The sequence below is a fragment of the Henningerozyma blattae genome, chromosome 3 (assembly GCF_000315915.1).
Source record: "Henningerozyma blattae CBS 6284 chromosome 3, complete genome".
NCBI lineage: Eukaryota > Fungi > Ascomycota > Saccharomycetes > Saccharomycetales > Saccharomycetaceae > Henningerozyma > Henningerozyma blattae.
In genome coordinates, this window is record NC_020187.1 from 1086978 (window position 1) to 1101487 (window position 14510).

Sequence of the window (14510 nt, forward strand, 5' to 3'; positions counted from 1 at the left end):
TCTTCTTACAATGGGCGAATAGTTTCTAATGAAATTTGGAAAATAAGAAACAGGATAGAAATGGATATGAAATATTGTTTCCTCTTTTTTGTTTTTACTTTTATTTTATTCTATTTTATTCTATTCTATTATTTTTTCAAAAAAATAAGTATTGATAGCCACAGTTCTAATATATAAGCGTCCAAGGGCAACTATATATTGTCTGAATTAATCATAATTAATCCCAATTAATGAACAAACTAAAACATTAATTTGGTCTTTTCTGAAACGTTGGGATTATCCTTAACCTGAAAATCTTGATGTCTGTTTTGGTCCTCTTGCCCTGTTGGTCCTTTCTATCTATTGTTTAGAATTACTTATTTTCTATTTGGCGAGTCTCAGAAGATGAAGTTGTATTCGCTATTCAGCAGCCTCCTCAGACAAGCATGTAGTGCCGTCATTTCTGGATTTCTTTTTCCTGTTCTACGGCATTCTCTCTGCAGCGTGTCTCAGGGCGTCGCGTAAAAATTTACGTAGTCCAGAGAAATCCTGTAGGACATCATGTTTTGGCGTGGTATAGAAATGGTCGCAGTCCCCCCGCACTATCCCATTTTGGTCAGAAAGCGATGCGTACCGATCGGGACTCCCTAGTAGCTCCGATAGCCTAAAACGGATATGGCTGACACATTTGGGCACGAAGAATATTTCTATTCCATTTTAGGAGAGTGTTCTGTGCCGAAAATGTTAATGAGCATTCAATCACATTTCCAGAATAGGACACAGGGGATTGGTGACCAATGCGGCTGTTTCCTGTTTCGGTATTGAATATTCGTATGTTAAAGGTCCTGGAAAAAGCTATCCGAATGCGGTATAGGGGTACACACAGGGCTGCCCAGCAGAGATATTTCCTAAAAAGGAGTGTCGATCAGATGACTGATAATCGGGTAAATTTCTTTTTATTATTTGTTGTTAAATGGATGGATATTGGTGTAACAACATAATGTCAAGGTAAGAGACGGAAAAGACATCTTAAAAAGGGAGGCCATTGTTAGGGATACTCATGATTGAAGATTGATGATATTAACAAAACGTGTTTGTATGGCTGTGCTTGTCTGCTTAAAAAATATTATTACAATACACATGGTCACAACTTGTTACTGGTAGAAGTAATATTCATGCTCGTAATATTATGTGGATTAGGATATACTATGTGTTTATTACTACTTAAAGTGTTAAGCTTTAAGCAATGAGAGCGTTACTATAGGATTTCGTATCCCTTTACTGCAAATAGAAATAATTCAATAGCGTATATCATCTACAACAGGACTCCTTGCAATATATAACATTTTTTTCACATACACTAAGGACACAGCAGGTAATACTGAATTGCCAAGACTAGGCACTGAACGAAATGCTTTTTATTTTTTTTTTTTTTGTCATTATTTAAATATATTCATATTATTCTACTCTTCTTGTTTCAGATATATTTCTCTAACTTTCTTTTATTTGCAGTATAGTAGTTGGAGATAGAGAGAAAGAAAGAAGTCTTTTGTATTTTTGTTGGCACGTCAATATTGAAATAAATTAGCCAATCATTCTTCAATTTAATCAGTCATAATCTCTCTTCAGTCAAGTACAAAAAGTATATTATCAGATATTATTTTAGGAAAAAAACAAAAATTATAAATATATTGCTATTTCGTAACTATGCTTTCAAGAACGGCTAATGTCTTAAGAATTATCAATTTCTGTTTCCTAGTTATTATTACTGGGATGATTGGTAAATTAATTGAAAGTGAAAAAAGACCTCATTCCCCAAGAGTGAATTACTGTATGTTTGCCGCACCTTTTGCATTAGTAACAGATTCCTTTTATGCAATTCCAGCTAATTTCTGGCCATCACCTTTTGCCTGGCCAATTTTATTATGGTCATTTGATTTTCTAAATTTCACTTTCACATTTACTGCAGGAACAGTCTTATCAGTTGGTATAAGAACTCATTCATGTCTAAACAAGCATTATTTATTCTCAAACAAAATCACTCAAGGGTCTACTGAACGTTGTAGATTGGCTCAAGCAAGTATTGCCTTTTATTATTTCTCGTTTTTCATTTATTTGGTTCAATTAGTGAAATCATCATTATTGATGTGGGAAAATGGATTATTTAAACCAGAGGAAAGAGGTGGAGCCTCTTTTAGAAATTCAAGAAGAAGATTGGCCACTCAGCAAAATTCAGCTATGCGTAGACGTGCATTCCAGCAGATTTAAACAGAAAAAAATAAATAACTTAATAAATATAAAAAAAACAAAACTAAATCACTAATTTCTTGAATAAAAAACAAAAAAAAAATAAACTTCATTTATCCCACCAACAATATTCTAATTATTTCTTTCGATATTTTTACTTTTCCTTTTTCCATATTTCAATGGAAATTTTTATAAACGATATCATAAGAATTGTATTCATGATTATCTATCCATATATTTTTATCACTATTTTCTTAATTGTTATACTACTAATTTATACTTAATTCTATCTAATTGGATAGTTTTTTTATTTTTCTTACTATTCTAATATCCTATATAATCTATAATATTTCAAAAATCTTTTTTTTAATCAATATCCATCATAAATTCTTGTTGAATATTTTTTTTTAAACCTGGCAAGGTTTATCTCGCACCAACCCTTAATATCTATCTATGGCATTACGCCAAAAACACATGCGAATACGGGTGTTTTGACGCTTAAAAATCAATCTCTTCTCTATAAAGTTTTAAAAAAGGTAAAAAATAGCGATAGTACGAGGGTTAGCATATATTTCTTATAAGCCTACATATATCGCCAATTACATTCTAATATGTCCAGAATTATAAAAGAATATAACCATATCAGAAAACTAAATGCTCTACCAGATAATATGACAACTTTACATCCAGTTTCAAATGCAACTTCTGATTTATCAAATTGGCATTCAATCATTTTAGGTCCAAAGGATTCTCCTTATCACAACAAAAGTTTCTTGTTAGAGATTCATATACCGACTGAGTATCCTAGTATACCACCTGTAATAAAATTTAACAAAAATTCCATCCCACCACATTGTAACGTAAATTTCACAACTGGAGAAATTTGTTTAAATATTTTAAAAAACGAAAATTGGTCACCCGTTTGGAACTTATTATATTCAGTTCAGGCAATTATTCAATTATTAGCATACCCTGATCCTTCATCTCCACTAAATATTGATCTATCAAGATTATTAACTTTGAAAGATTCAAAAGCTTACAATTCCTTAATCAAGTATTATTTGTATAACTTTCCTAAACCAGAACTAATATGTGATTGTGAAATCTAATTTACTCGTTTTTTTTTCATGCCTTTCGTTTTAATCTTTTATTAATTAGTTATTTTTTTTATAAAAAAAAAATCATCAAGATTCTATCTAAAAGATATTTGAAAAGAAATTTTAGATATTCTCAATTATTTATAAGAAGAATATTAATGAATATAGATATTGCAACTAATTTAAAAGATGGCAGAAGTAAGATAGTTTGTTTTGAATCTAATAATAACGATAAGAATATCGATACTTTCGGAAACTATGGATTGCTGATTTTAAGATTGATAATCCTTGTCAACATCACTTTTTCACGAATGCTATAAAAAATAACTAATGATTTATACAGAAACTTAAGTAGATATTGAAGTTTCCATCAATGCTATATCTCAATTTGATGTTCGTTATCACTACCCTGCCATATTACTCGCATATTCAAAATTATATCTTAATAGCTTTAAACTAAGTGGCCCAGTTACAAAATTATAATAATGTGAAATTGTTTAGCTCGTCTCAAATTCTGGCAACTTTGATGTCCACAATGAAATGAGTCTAAATCAGCGAAACGATAAAGCTAAAACATGAAATCGATTAAACCATCTGCATTTTTTTTTACTTAATGTTTAATATTTGCCAATAGTATCAGGAACGAAAATTACTGTACACTATGAACGATGCCCATCTATCAAATGAATTTTAAAACAAATCAACGTTAATTTTCTTTCCATTACCGACAATAGGTCTTACTTACCTAGCCACGTGCTAGATCAGAATGGAGGGGAATATGGAGAGGCGTGCACTTTTTTGTAGTTGACCAAAAATACATTATACTTGGAATAGAATTTAGGTAACATACAAGTCGTGCATTAGAAGACACAAGCAATATGATTGCTAGACTATATATAACATATAGAGTTTATCTAGTGACTAATCCAGTCAACTGATCCAAATCTACGAATGTTAAAATATATATTTAATATGAAAAAGTATTGAAAACAGTAGACAAAAGTGTTTCTGAGGATCAATTACATTGATTTCCTCTAGGATTTTATGTAAGTGCAAAAACCAGGTAAAATTTCAAATATATAAAGATAACAAGTATAAGTAAGAGAAATTCACTTGGCTTTAAAGAGAAAATCATTCTGAAAATTTTTTAATCTTAATTCCTGTTGAACAGTTTTATACTTTACATATAGTTTCGAAAGAAAGTTTAAACTAATAATCTAATTAATATCTTACTGACAAACCAAGAATCAAGTATAAATTAATTTAATGAAAACAGGTAGAATGAAATAAAAATGAACTGTTTAGGAATTTGTACCCCTTTCTAGCGTAAGTTGTTTTTGAAGTAACTTCTAAAACCTCAAATAACAAAGCTTATATGAAATGAATAGGAAGAAAATCCAAGTATACATATTCAAATTATGCATATTTTACTCCTTTAGAAATCTACAAGACCTTCTCCCCTGTTTGTCCAAGCACTGATTATCGCTATTGCTCAGGTATTCTCCTTAAATACTTGAAAACAATTACAACTACTGCAAAAGTTCCAGGTTCTAAACTAAGTAATCTCAATAATAATGTGAAAGGATCTAATATTGTTTTAGTACGTATTCTATTTAATTTAAATTAAGTAAACTATCACCCTATTGCGTGCACGTGATACTTTTTTTTTAATGGTATACAACTTACTAGAATTTTAGATTTCTTATTTTTTTTTTTTTTAAATTTTCAAACCAAAATTTCGTATATTGCATGCTTCGCGCGAAGTACAGGCTCCCTCTACTTAAATTTTAATTATATGCTTAGATCTACATAAGAGGCTAAAATTGCTAGTTATGAGGCAAAAGATGAATAAAAATTGACTATCTTACTTGAATACATAAATATCAATAATTAATATATAATTGTTTTAAGATATCCACCTATTATTAGATGAATAGTTTTAAAAAACTTTCTGATTTGAGGGATTCACTACCAATTGATTATAAACCAAATATTCAATTGTTAGAAACGCTCATTGATTATGCTAAACCTGACTCCGAATATTTAGATTCTTTATTATTTGAATCACTTATTTTAGCATTGTTTACCACCAACTGTGGTTTATCTGTGTTAAATATTATATCTACTCTAAAATCTTTTACAAATGATAAGCAAAAAAAGAATAATCTAGTTCCAACCACTGCTACTGCCGCTGTCGATAGCAAACACAATAAAGATGAAAATTTGGACACTACAGTTATTAGGAATGCTACTGCTACACGTAATATTATAGCTAAACCAAATATCTTAAAAAAACAGGCTCATCATCCAAAGCTACTAGAGAAATGGAGAAATGATAAAATAACTTTATTGAAGTTTACCAAATTTATTTTAAAAAATTCAAATTTCCCATTAAATTACAATGCGTTTTTTGATCCTGTCATGAAATTACCATTAGAATTTTTATTGCTAAACGATAGATTTTGTTCAAACGATAATAATGCTACCAGCCAAAAATTATTTTCAATTTATAATAATACATTACTGATGGATAAAAATTACAATTTATTGTTAGACTACTTACATGTATCTACACCATTATTAATCTCATTATTACACACAAACCTTGATCCACTCTTATTTAATAACATTATTTCAAGTTACAATAAATCATTCGAGCTAACTAATGACAATAAATGTTTATGGTATGATTTTATCGATTCTAAAGATACAACTAATTTTGGTACAATCACAAATTGTATTGACATTATCAACAATTTTTTGGAAATATTTGATATGCATAAAAATTTTACCTTAAATGCAGAGATTTCTAATTCTTTGTTTAATATATCATCGTCATCCACAACGAAGTCAAACATGCATAATGAAAATGAGGGAGCAGATTTAAACCTTTTAATGGATGAAAATTCAATGGGAGAGCATACTCTTTCCTTCAATTTGTTTGAAAACAATATTAATCATGGTATACTTCATCCTGATTTAATGGCACACATTTCCAAGAGACATGACATTTTAGCAAAAATTTTGAATGTTGGAGACAATGATAAATATTATAATTCTCCATTATTACATTTACAATTTAAATTACTCTGTGCCTTAGTGGATCCCTTGACACAACCTACGCCAAACCATAAAAATATTATATCAATTGACTTATTATTTCAGCTATTCCTAGGTTTTCTTAAACCTGAATTAGATAGGTATTCTTCTGCAGAGGATGGTACAAATTGGAAATTCTTAGTGTGTTTTAATATGGAAAAAATTATTAATTCAGTAATGAAGAAATTAAATTGTGTTGATTTTAATACTTTAAACTCCATCAATAATAGTGATGAATCCGTTCATTGGAGAACGCAACTTCATAAATGGTTACCACGAGGCTTTAATACTCAAGATTTGGAATTATTATATATGGTTAATATTTTGGCTACATATACAATATACAAATTAAATGAAGATTTACCAATCCAACTAAATCCATTTTTATCTTCAATGGTATCTCACTGGAAGAACTTATCATGTACTATCTTATTAGGCCTTGAAATTGATCGATTAGAAGAAGAAAATGAAACTTTTGATACTCCGTTAATTGTGCGAGCAACGGTTCGTAGCTCAACTGCATTAAGATCAATTATTGCCACTATTTTAAATGAACATGTCAATGCCTTTGCTCATGATTTTAAACATGAATCATTGAACACATTTATGTCACCTTATGGTAGAAAACTGTGCAATGGTGCACTTTATACAGATTTTAGATCGCATGCCTCTACGATTTTAGCATTAACTGGAGATCTAGAGCACGTCACGCAACTAATTTCAGATTTACAGCCAGGTGATCGATTTGATGAAGACGTTAAGTATATGTTTGAATTTGAAGATTATAATACATTGCCCAATGTTTTGGGTGGAGAGGATGATGAGACATCTACAGATACCCTTAAAAATAGAGAAATGCTGAAGGAGATACATAACGGTAATTTTATACCAGATAATGAAGAAAATGATGAAAGAGAAATTAGAAATTATTTGGAACAAAAATTACGTGAGATGAATTGCCATAGGAGATGTAATTGTATATTTAGCGACGATGAAATTAAAGATACATCGATTTCTGATAAGAATTACATGGGTAATAGTAGTAGTAATGGCATAGAATCAAGGATAGCATTACTATTGAATAATAACTCTTCTAGAAAGGGAGGTAATGGAACAAATTCAGAAGATGATGAAGATGTAATTAGGAAAAATATTGAGAATTTAACAAAGGATCAACTTTCTTCAACTGAAATGGAGTCTTTACGTGTTACTGGTTTCAATAAACCACATGCAGTTAGGACAAGTAATTTAAATAATAATCCATCTTCAGTTAATAACAAAAACAATCAGAATATATTTGATTTTGATTATAATGGTAAAGATTGGAGAGATACCCCTCGCGGGATGAATTTATATTACAATTTGAATTATGAATTTATTGAAAAGCCTAATCTTGATCTTGTTTTCCAATTAACGTTAAAAGCAACAAATATGAAGTTAGATAAAGATGATTCCAATTTATTACTAAGATTAGTTGCATCATCCGTTAAGAATGAGCAAGATCGAATTATTTTTTCAGATAATCAAGTTAGTAAAGAAGTGAAAGAAATTATGGAACAAAATGAAGACGGAGTTGAAAATGAAAAATTACCTCACAATAAAAACAGGATAGAAAATGGTAATGAAAAAGAAATTATCACTGAGATTACACCAGATGATATATATGAAATATGGTGTGAAGAATCTGCATTTGAAAGAATGATGCAATTGAATTATGAAGTTACTTTTCGATTAATGGATGAAATGCTTATGTGTTATGGATATAGAAGGGTGTTAATTTGGTTTATCACTCATTTAGAATTGAGCCATTCAGTAATTCACTATATATTTGAATTAGTAATGGGGTTTCGTGGTACATCTGAAGAAAATGGTGCTACAGAAGATAAACATACCAATACTAAGGGCAATGTGAATGAGCTTGAGAATAAAAATGAAAATGAGTTAGTTAATATGTTATTAAATGACTATTCAAAAATATTTGATTTACAATTGCCATTTTCTAGACAAGGAAATATTGAATTATCAGAAATTGAGAGAAAAATGTTAATTCAAGAATTTCTAACCAATGCAGCCATCCATTTCAATGAAAGGAATAATTTAAAACATAATCCGAATAGTAATGACAATAGCAATTCAAATGAAGACAACATAAATAAGGATGAAGATGAAGATGAAATTTCATTATATTCTATTGGGTTAATGCGATTAATATGTTTTATGATCCAAGCATTTCTTGATAATAATAAATTAAAGATTGAAGTTGATGATAGTATATTTGAATTACAAACGTTATTAATGAATTGGATAACAATTATACCTGAAGCCAAGAAATTATTTTTCCAAATTAAAGATATTATATCAAATAACCAAATAGATAATAATAATTTTAATAATAACTTGATATTAGATCTCGATCAAGACAATAATACTATTGAAAATCAAACCTCCAAAGACAACAATGATAAAATGGACGAGAGTTCCAAGGTTGATTCTAATTCTTCATTTAACAAAAAATTGATTGAATTATTCCCCAAGATGTCGCATACTAATAAAGAAGAAAATACTGCTATTGATACATTAAAGAACTATTTGAAAAAATTCCGATTTCATCAAGAAGTTCCAATCATTGGACGTAAAGTAATCTACGAGGATGGTAAGATTCTTAAGATTCCTATCAATATCATCGATGAATATAATCAATGGAATGATCAAATATATGATTACAATGATACAGCTAGCGATGTCGAGATGTAAATTTATATGTAAGCATATATATATATATATATGTATCTATCTATATACACTATGAACTTGAGAATGTAATTTCCTAAATCGTAATCTGAGCCGACATGCAATATAAGCGAATCCGAACTATTAATTAATTCCATCATTCTATGAAAAAAAATTAAAATAAACAGATCAATAAATAAATAAACAAATAAACAAAAACAAACAAGGGTAATACAATATACATATAAGAATAATTAACTTGTTACTACTATCTTCGATGGTAAAATTATGAAATCTTTTATTACAAATAATGATATTCCTGTTGGATACGTGACACCACCATTCCCATCATTATATTGGCCAATCAATAATCAGAAATATAATACATCATTTCTTTATGATACGACAGATATTTGGAAATTTTCCATCTATTGGTGTGTTATATTAAATGAATGCTTTTACGGCGTAACAGGAACCATTGCTGGTGTATCTCATCGAGGTAAAATTGGTTGTATATGGATAATTTTCATCTATTTGTTCTGTGGAGCAGTTCAAGGTATGGTTGCCGGAACCATTATGGGATATATGATAAGTGCTATATATACGTCTGGGTTATTTGAGATGTCTACATGGATTCCATTCTGCTGTGCTGTTGTTCAAATATTATTTGATGTTGTACAAAGCTTTCCAATTAGTAATTTGACAATGTAATATCACAATGGGAAAGCTTGGCACGTGATTAGCACGTGGATCTGCATTTTTTGCCTAAAGTGACTAAATAATCGAAAATTTCAGAGAAAATGACGTAGGGGAGTGGGCAGTGCTAAAAAGTAAATGAAAGTTAAAAATTCTAATTGAAATTCGGCATTTTATAAAAAGTGTAAAAGAAAACAAACAATCGAACAAATAAAAAATAGAAATATAAAACAATAAGAAAAAATAAGCTTAAATCTAATAAACAAAGGAAAGCAATAGAGACATATAAACAAACCTAAATAGCTTCTTTATACGACTCTTTCATTATACACTACACAAAAGCCGTTTACAACATGTCTAGCTCATTAATCAATAAATCATTAAGCACTATCGACACTGAATTGGATTTTCTGTTAAAAAGTAATGCGATTGATAAGAAAACCTACTCTAAGATCCATGATTTGTTACCACGTAGAGCCCCTGAAGTCCCAAGCCGTCAACAATCCAATTCCTCCAAAAATGAAGAATGGGTTGAGGCTATCTACCAATTCGATCCACAACAAGATGGTGATTTGCAGTTGATGCCCGGTGATAAGATCTTGGTTACTGAAAAGCCTTCTCCAGAATGGTTTAAAGGTAAATGTAATGGTAAAGTCGGTGTATTCCCTTCTAATTACGTGAGGCCTGCATTTTCAGGTAGTAACAATGAAAAATCTAGAAGCGATGCAGCCCCACCACAGTACCAACAAGACGACCATCATATCTCCAAACACTCTTCACATCAATCTAGCATGATGCCTCCACAACCATACCCACAACAACAACAGGTATACCAAGCTCCTCCTCCACAACAACAACAAGCGTATCAAGCTCCTCCACAACAAGTTGTTGTTGAACAAGCTCCTGCTAAACAGCACCACGAACACAAGCACTTGAAGAATTTCGGTAGCAAGCTAGGTAACGCCGCTATTTTCGGTGCTGGTGCCACTTTAGGTTCTGACCTAGTTAACAGTATTTTCTAAATCAAGAATATATGAATATTAATTACGATAAAAATAAAACAAAAAAGAAAATAATTCAAAAAAAAAAGATCAAATCTACACATTCTCAATCTCCTTTTATAATTTAATTTTAATCTATATCTATTGTTTTTAATTGCCTTCTCCTTATACGTCTTCATATTTTTCTTTTTTTTATTTTTACTTTGTTGATCAAATTGAAGCCTTTGTAATTCTTCAATATATATACATATATACAAGCAAATATATAACCTTTACTCTCGCTCTCTAACAATTTCATTGCTTCTTTTTTAAACCCTTTGAAGTCTCATTGTTAATGCATTCCCTATTTATGCCCCAATTAGGACCACCGAAATTTCCCTTTCGTTACCCTATATTACCCAGACAACCCTAACGCCGATTAATGATCTGCCCTAATGGGTAATTTCTATTTTGGGTCAACAGTTCTTATATCCGCGGCTTTAAATTCGCATTCTTGTTCTTCAATATTAGGATTACCAAAAACGGTTCATTACACAAAAAGACATTCAATTATTAAATCATTTACCCAAATTAGGAAATGAAATCGGGTCTCTAGATACGTTCAGATTACTGTATTAGGAAAACATAGCGTGATGAATACGATCTAAATTCACTCACAATGTTTCCCTATGGAGTAATTACTCCTGTCCATCCGTCGGAAAAATACTCTAAACGCGTAACGTGACGCGTCCGGAAAGGGATGCGCTATTCCTGCGACCATTCTCTGTCAGGGGTGTCGGAGTGGCCGGATCGGTGCAGTGGATTTATCCGTGGATTTTCCGGGAAGTTACTCCGTGATGGCGTGATCCAAGTGGGTAAGGGTATTTGCCTAATTGGGACACCGGTTTGTAATGCATTACTACGCGTCCCATTCCGCGGATGACTGGGCGATTTTCTCTGGACTCTTCTAGCTCACTTTTCTTACGGGTCTTGATTTTCACGGCATATATGGAATACATCATTTGCTGACCAATAGAAAACTAAACAAGATATTTTTTTTTTTTTGTATTCCTAGATGTCGTTTCTTGTTTTCATTATGTATTATTAATAATATGTTCATTTACATATATATATATATATATTTTATTCTTATTTATTTAATCTTACTTTTAAAGAATTGTCACACAACCATCTTATAATAATCATAAAAACTTTATTTTAAAAAGGAAAGGATAGAAAAGAAAAAGGAAAAGTATTGTGGCACAATATCATAAAAACGTGTAAATATTTATATCGATTTATCACACTATGCTTGTGACGCTGGCATTTCTTCTTTACAGCAGTATCATCTGGATACTGCCAAATTTTTCATCTGCATTAGTAATCCCATATATCGATGAAAATATTCTAAATCATTTCGATAATGATCCGTTTAATGAATATATAGAACAAAATAAGATAAAACCATTCAATTTGAAGAAAAACTTACCACCGATCTTGACACCAGATAAGATTAATGATGAAAATAGATCGTTACACAAAGATATTTCAAAGATACCTTCGTATGTCATCGATAATTGTCCCTTGGTGCATCTATATTCCGAAGAAACATATTTCCCCGATGATATCAAAGAATACACCAAACATTTTACTCTAAAGGATTCCGATGGGAATTCTATCATAGATACACCATTATCTTTACAAAATTTGACTTCTTCTTATAAAGTGATTCACGATGATAATGAGACTATAGTAGAGAGCAATTCCCTATATATGACTTCCATTGATGATTTTGACAAAGACCCTACTTGGTTATTGGGGAAACAACCAGAATATGGTACTGGTTATTTGAAAGATGCCCCAGCGGTATTGTTTGTTGTCGATAAGGGGAACGGCTGGGTCGATGCATTCTGGTTTTATTTCTACCCAATGAATGGTGGACCCTATATCATGGGTTATGGTCCATGGGGGTCTCATGTGGGTGACTGGGAACATTCCCTAGTGAGATTCTTTAAGGGGAAACCACAGTATCTTTGGTTAAGTGCACATTCCGGTGGAACAGCCTATCAATTTGGTGCTATTGAAAAATTGGAAAAATTAAGACATGACGAAGATGGGAAATTAACTCCCGAAGTCATTGAAAGACCTTTGATTTTTAGTGCAAGAGGTACTCATGCAAATTATGCATCTGTAGGTCAACATCCTCATGATGTTCCCTTTTTCTTTATGCCATTGAGTGATTTTACTGATAGGGGTCCATTATGGGATCCTTCATTGAATTTCTATTCTTATATATATGACGGGAATAAATCTGTTAAACCAATGAATAATCAAACTTCGGAATTAGGATTGAATTGGTTACTCTATAGAGGTACTTGGGGGGATAAACAATTGCCAGCCAAAGATCCAAGACAGAAATGGTGTCCTGCTCAATGGAGATATATTGATGGTCCTATCGGTCCTCTCTTTAAGAATTTACAAAGACAATCTCTTTGTCAAAGTATTAAATCTTGGAAACCATTCAATCATGGATGTCCAGCGAGAAGATATTTGAAACGAGGCAACGGGTTAACTGCAGAAAGAAACGATTTGATTGGTGATAATTGTGGGGTCCTACTTTATAATATTAGACCAAAATGGTTAAGAAGTATATTAAGGTTTGTCACATGGAGGGGCGTTCTTTGTAATATAATGGAATATTCTACGGGTTAAACAAATAGAAATGCAACCAATTTCACACACAAACATACATACTCACACGCTTGCTTTATTTCAACTAAAGCTCAACTACATTTAAATTTACGTTTACATATTCATATCGATACATTCATTTGCATTGCATATATATATATATATTCACATATACATACTAATACCTACATATATATGTATATACATAATTAATTCTTAATACCACATTCTTAATTAATTGAAACCCATTTCTTCAATATTACCTTTTTTTAAACAATCTATCTTGTGTCAAAATTTCTCCAGATTACAGAAATACCACAACGTAAATCTTGGTTCAAAGACTAAACACAGACTACGTTTTTAAGATAGATAAGGGGGAAGGTACAAGACAAGATTAAGTAATTGTAAATAAGGAATCTTACTATTTTTGTAAAAGTCTCCATAAATATATTATTTCTTTTCCCAGTACAGTGTATGGAATTTGTTATTACAATAGTAATTGCCCAACACGAGTAGAAATTTAAGCTATCTATTAATATGAATCTAATCATGATAATAACTTAATACCCTTGTTGATTATTATTTCATAATCTGGGTTATTATCTGGTTATGTAATCTGTTTTTTTTGAAAATATTTATTACAATAGAAACTAGAACGGAGATATTTGTTAATCATGGAGTTACTTTTTTTAGAAATTGTTTTCCAGAATCTTCTAGAAAAAACTCGGAGTTTCTTGCTTTCTAAGCAAATTGTTGATGAAAAAAAAAATATACAGCTATTTCGGCTATGCTTTGCTTTGCTTTGCTTCCCCGCATATTTAGAACATTTAAGAACGTGATAGAATAGATGACTAAAAATGAAACCTCACATGCTTTGAGTATCTGAGTAGGGGTCACATGAAATCTTTATTGAGTTTTTGGCCATCTTAAAAACTAGCCAACTTAGTATAAATACCCTTCAAATTGTAATCTTGAGAAAGTATCCTTTAAA

At 30.8% G+C, this 14510-nt stretch overlaps 6 protein-coding genes across 6 annotated transcripts; all 6 read left to right on the forward strand.

The window, feature by feature from the left end:
- Positions 1-1686: 1686 nt before the first annotated feature.
- On the forward strand, positions 1687-2247 carry TBLA0C04490 (MARVEL domain-containing protein; the record flags this gene model as incomplete). The annotated part of the gene is made up of 1 exon (XM_004179717.1): positions 1687-2247. One exon carries the CDS (start codon positions 1687-1689, stop codon positions 2245-2247), a length of 561 nt encoding a protein of 186 aa, XP_004179765.1.
- A 590-nt stretch (positions 2248-2837) lies between these two features.
- On the forward strand, positions 2838-3335 carry PEX4 (E2 ubiquitin-protein ligase peroxin 4; the record flags this gene model as incomplete). Its single annotated transcript, XM_004179718.1, has 1 exon — positions 2838-3335. One exon carries the CDS (start codon positions 2838-2840, stop codon positions 3333-3335), a length of 498 nt encoding a protein of 165 aa, XP_004179766.1.
- Positions 3336-5252: 1917 nt separating this feature from the next.
- Positions 5253-9176, forward strand: CAF130 (CCR4-NOT core subunit CAF130; the record flags this gene model as incomplete). The annotated part of the gene is made up of 1 exon (XM_004179719.1): positions 5253-9176. One exon carries the CDS (start codon positions 5253-5255, stop codon positions 9174-9176), a length of 3924 nt encoding a protein of 1307 aa, XP_004179767.1.
- A 264-nt stretch (positions 9177-9440) lies between these two features.
- MAY24 (May24p) lies at positions 9441-9863 on the forward strand (the record flags this gene model as incomplete). Its single annotated transcript, XM_004179720.1, has 1 exon — positions 9441-9863. The coding sequence occupies one exon, from the start codon at positions 9441-9443 to the stop codon at positions 9861-9863; it is 423 nt and encodes a 140-aa protein (XP_004179768.1).
- Positions 9864-10201: 338 nt separating this feature from the next.
- Positions 10202-10870, forward strand: TBLA0C04530 (uncharacterized protein; the record flags this gene model as incomplete). Its single annotated transcript, XM_004179721.1, has 1 exon — positions 10202-10870. One exon carries the CDS (start codon positions 10202-10204, stop codon positions 10868-10870), a length of 669 nt encoding a protein of 222 aa, XP_004179769.1.
- Positions 10871-12136: 1266 nt separating this feature from the next.
- Positions 12137-13540, forward strand: TBLA0C04540 (uncharacterized protein; the record flags this gene model as incomplete). The annotated part of the gene is made up of 1 exon (XM_004179722.1): positions 12137-13540. The coding sequence occupies one exon, from the start codon at positions 12137-12139 to the stop codon at positions 13538-13540; it is 1404 nt and encodes a 467-aa protein (XP_004179770.1).
- Positions 13541-14510: the final 970 nt, after the last annotated feature.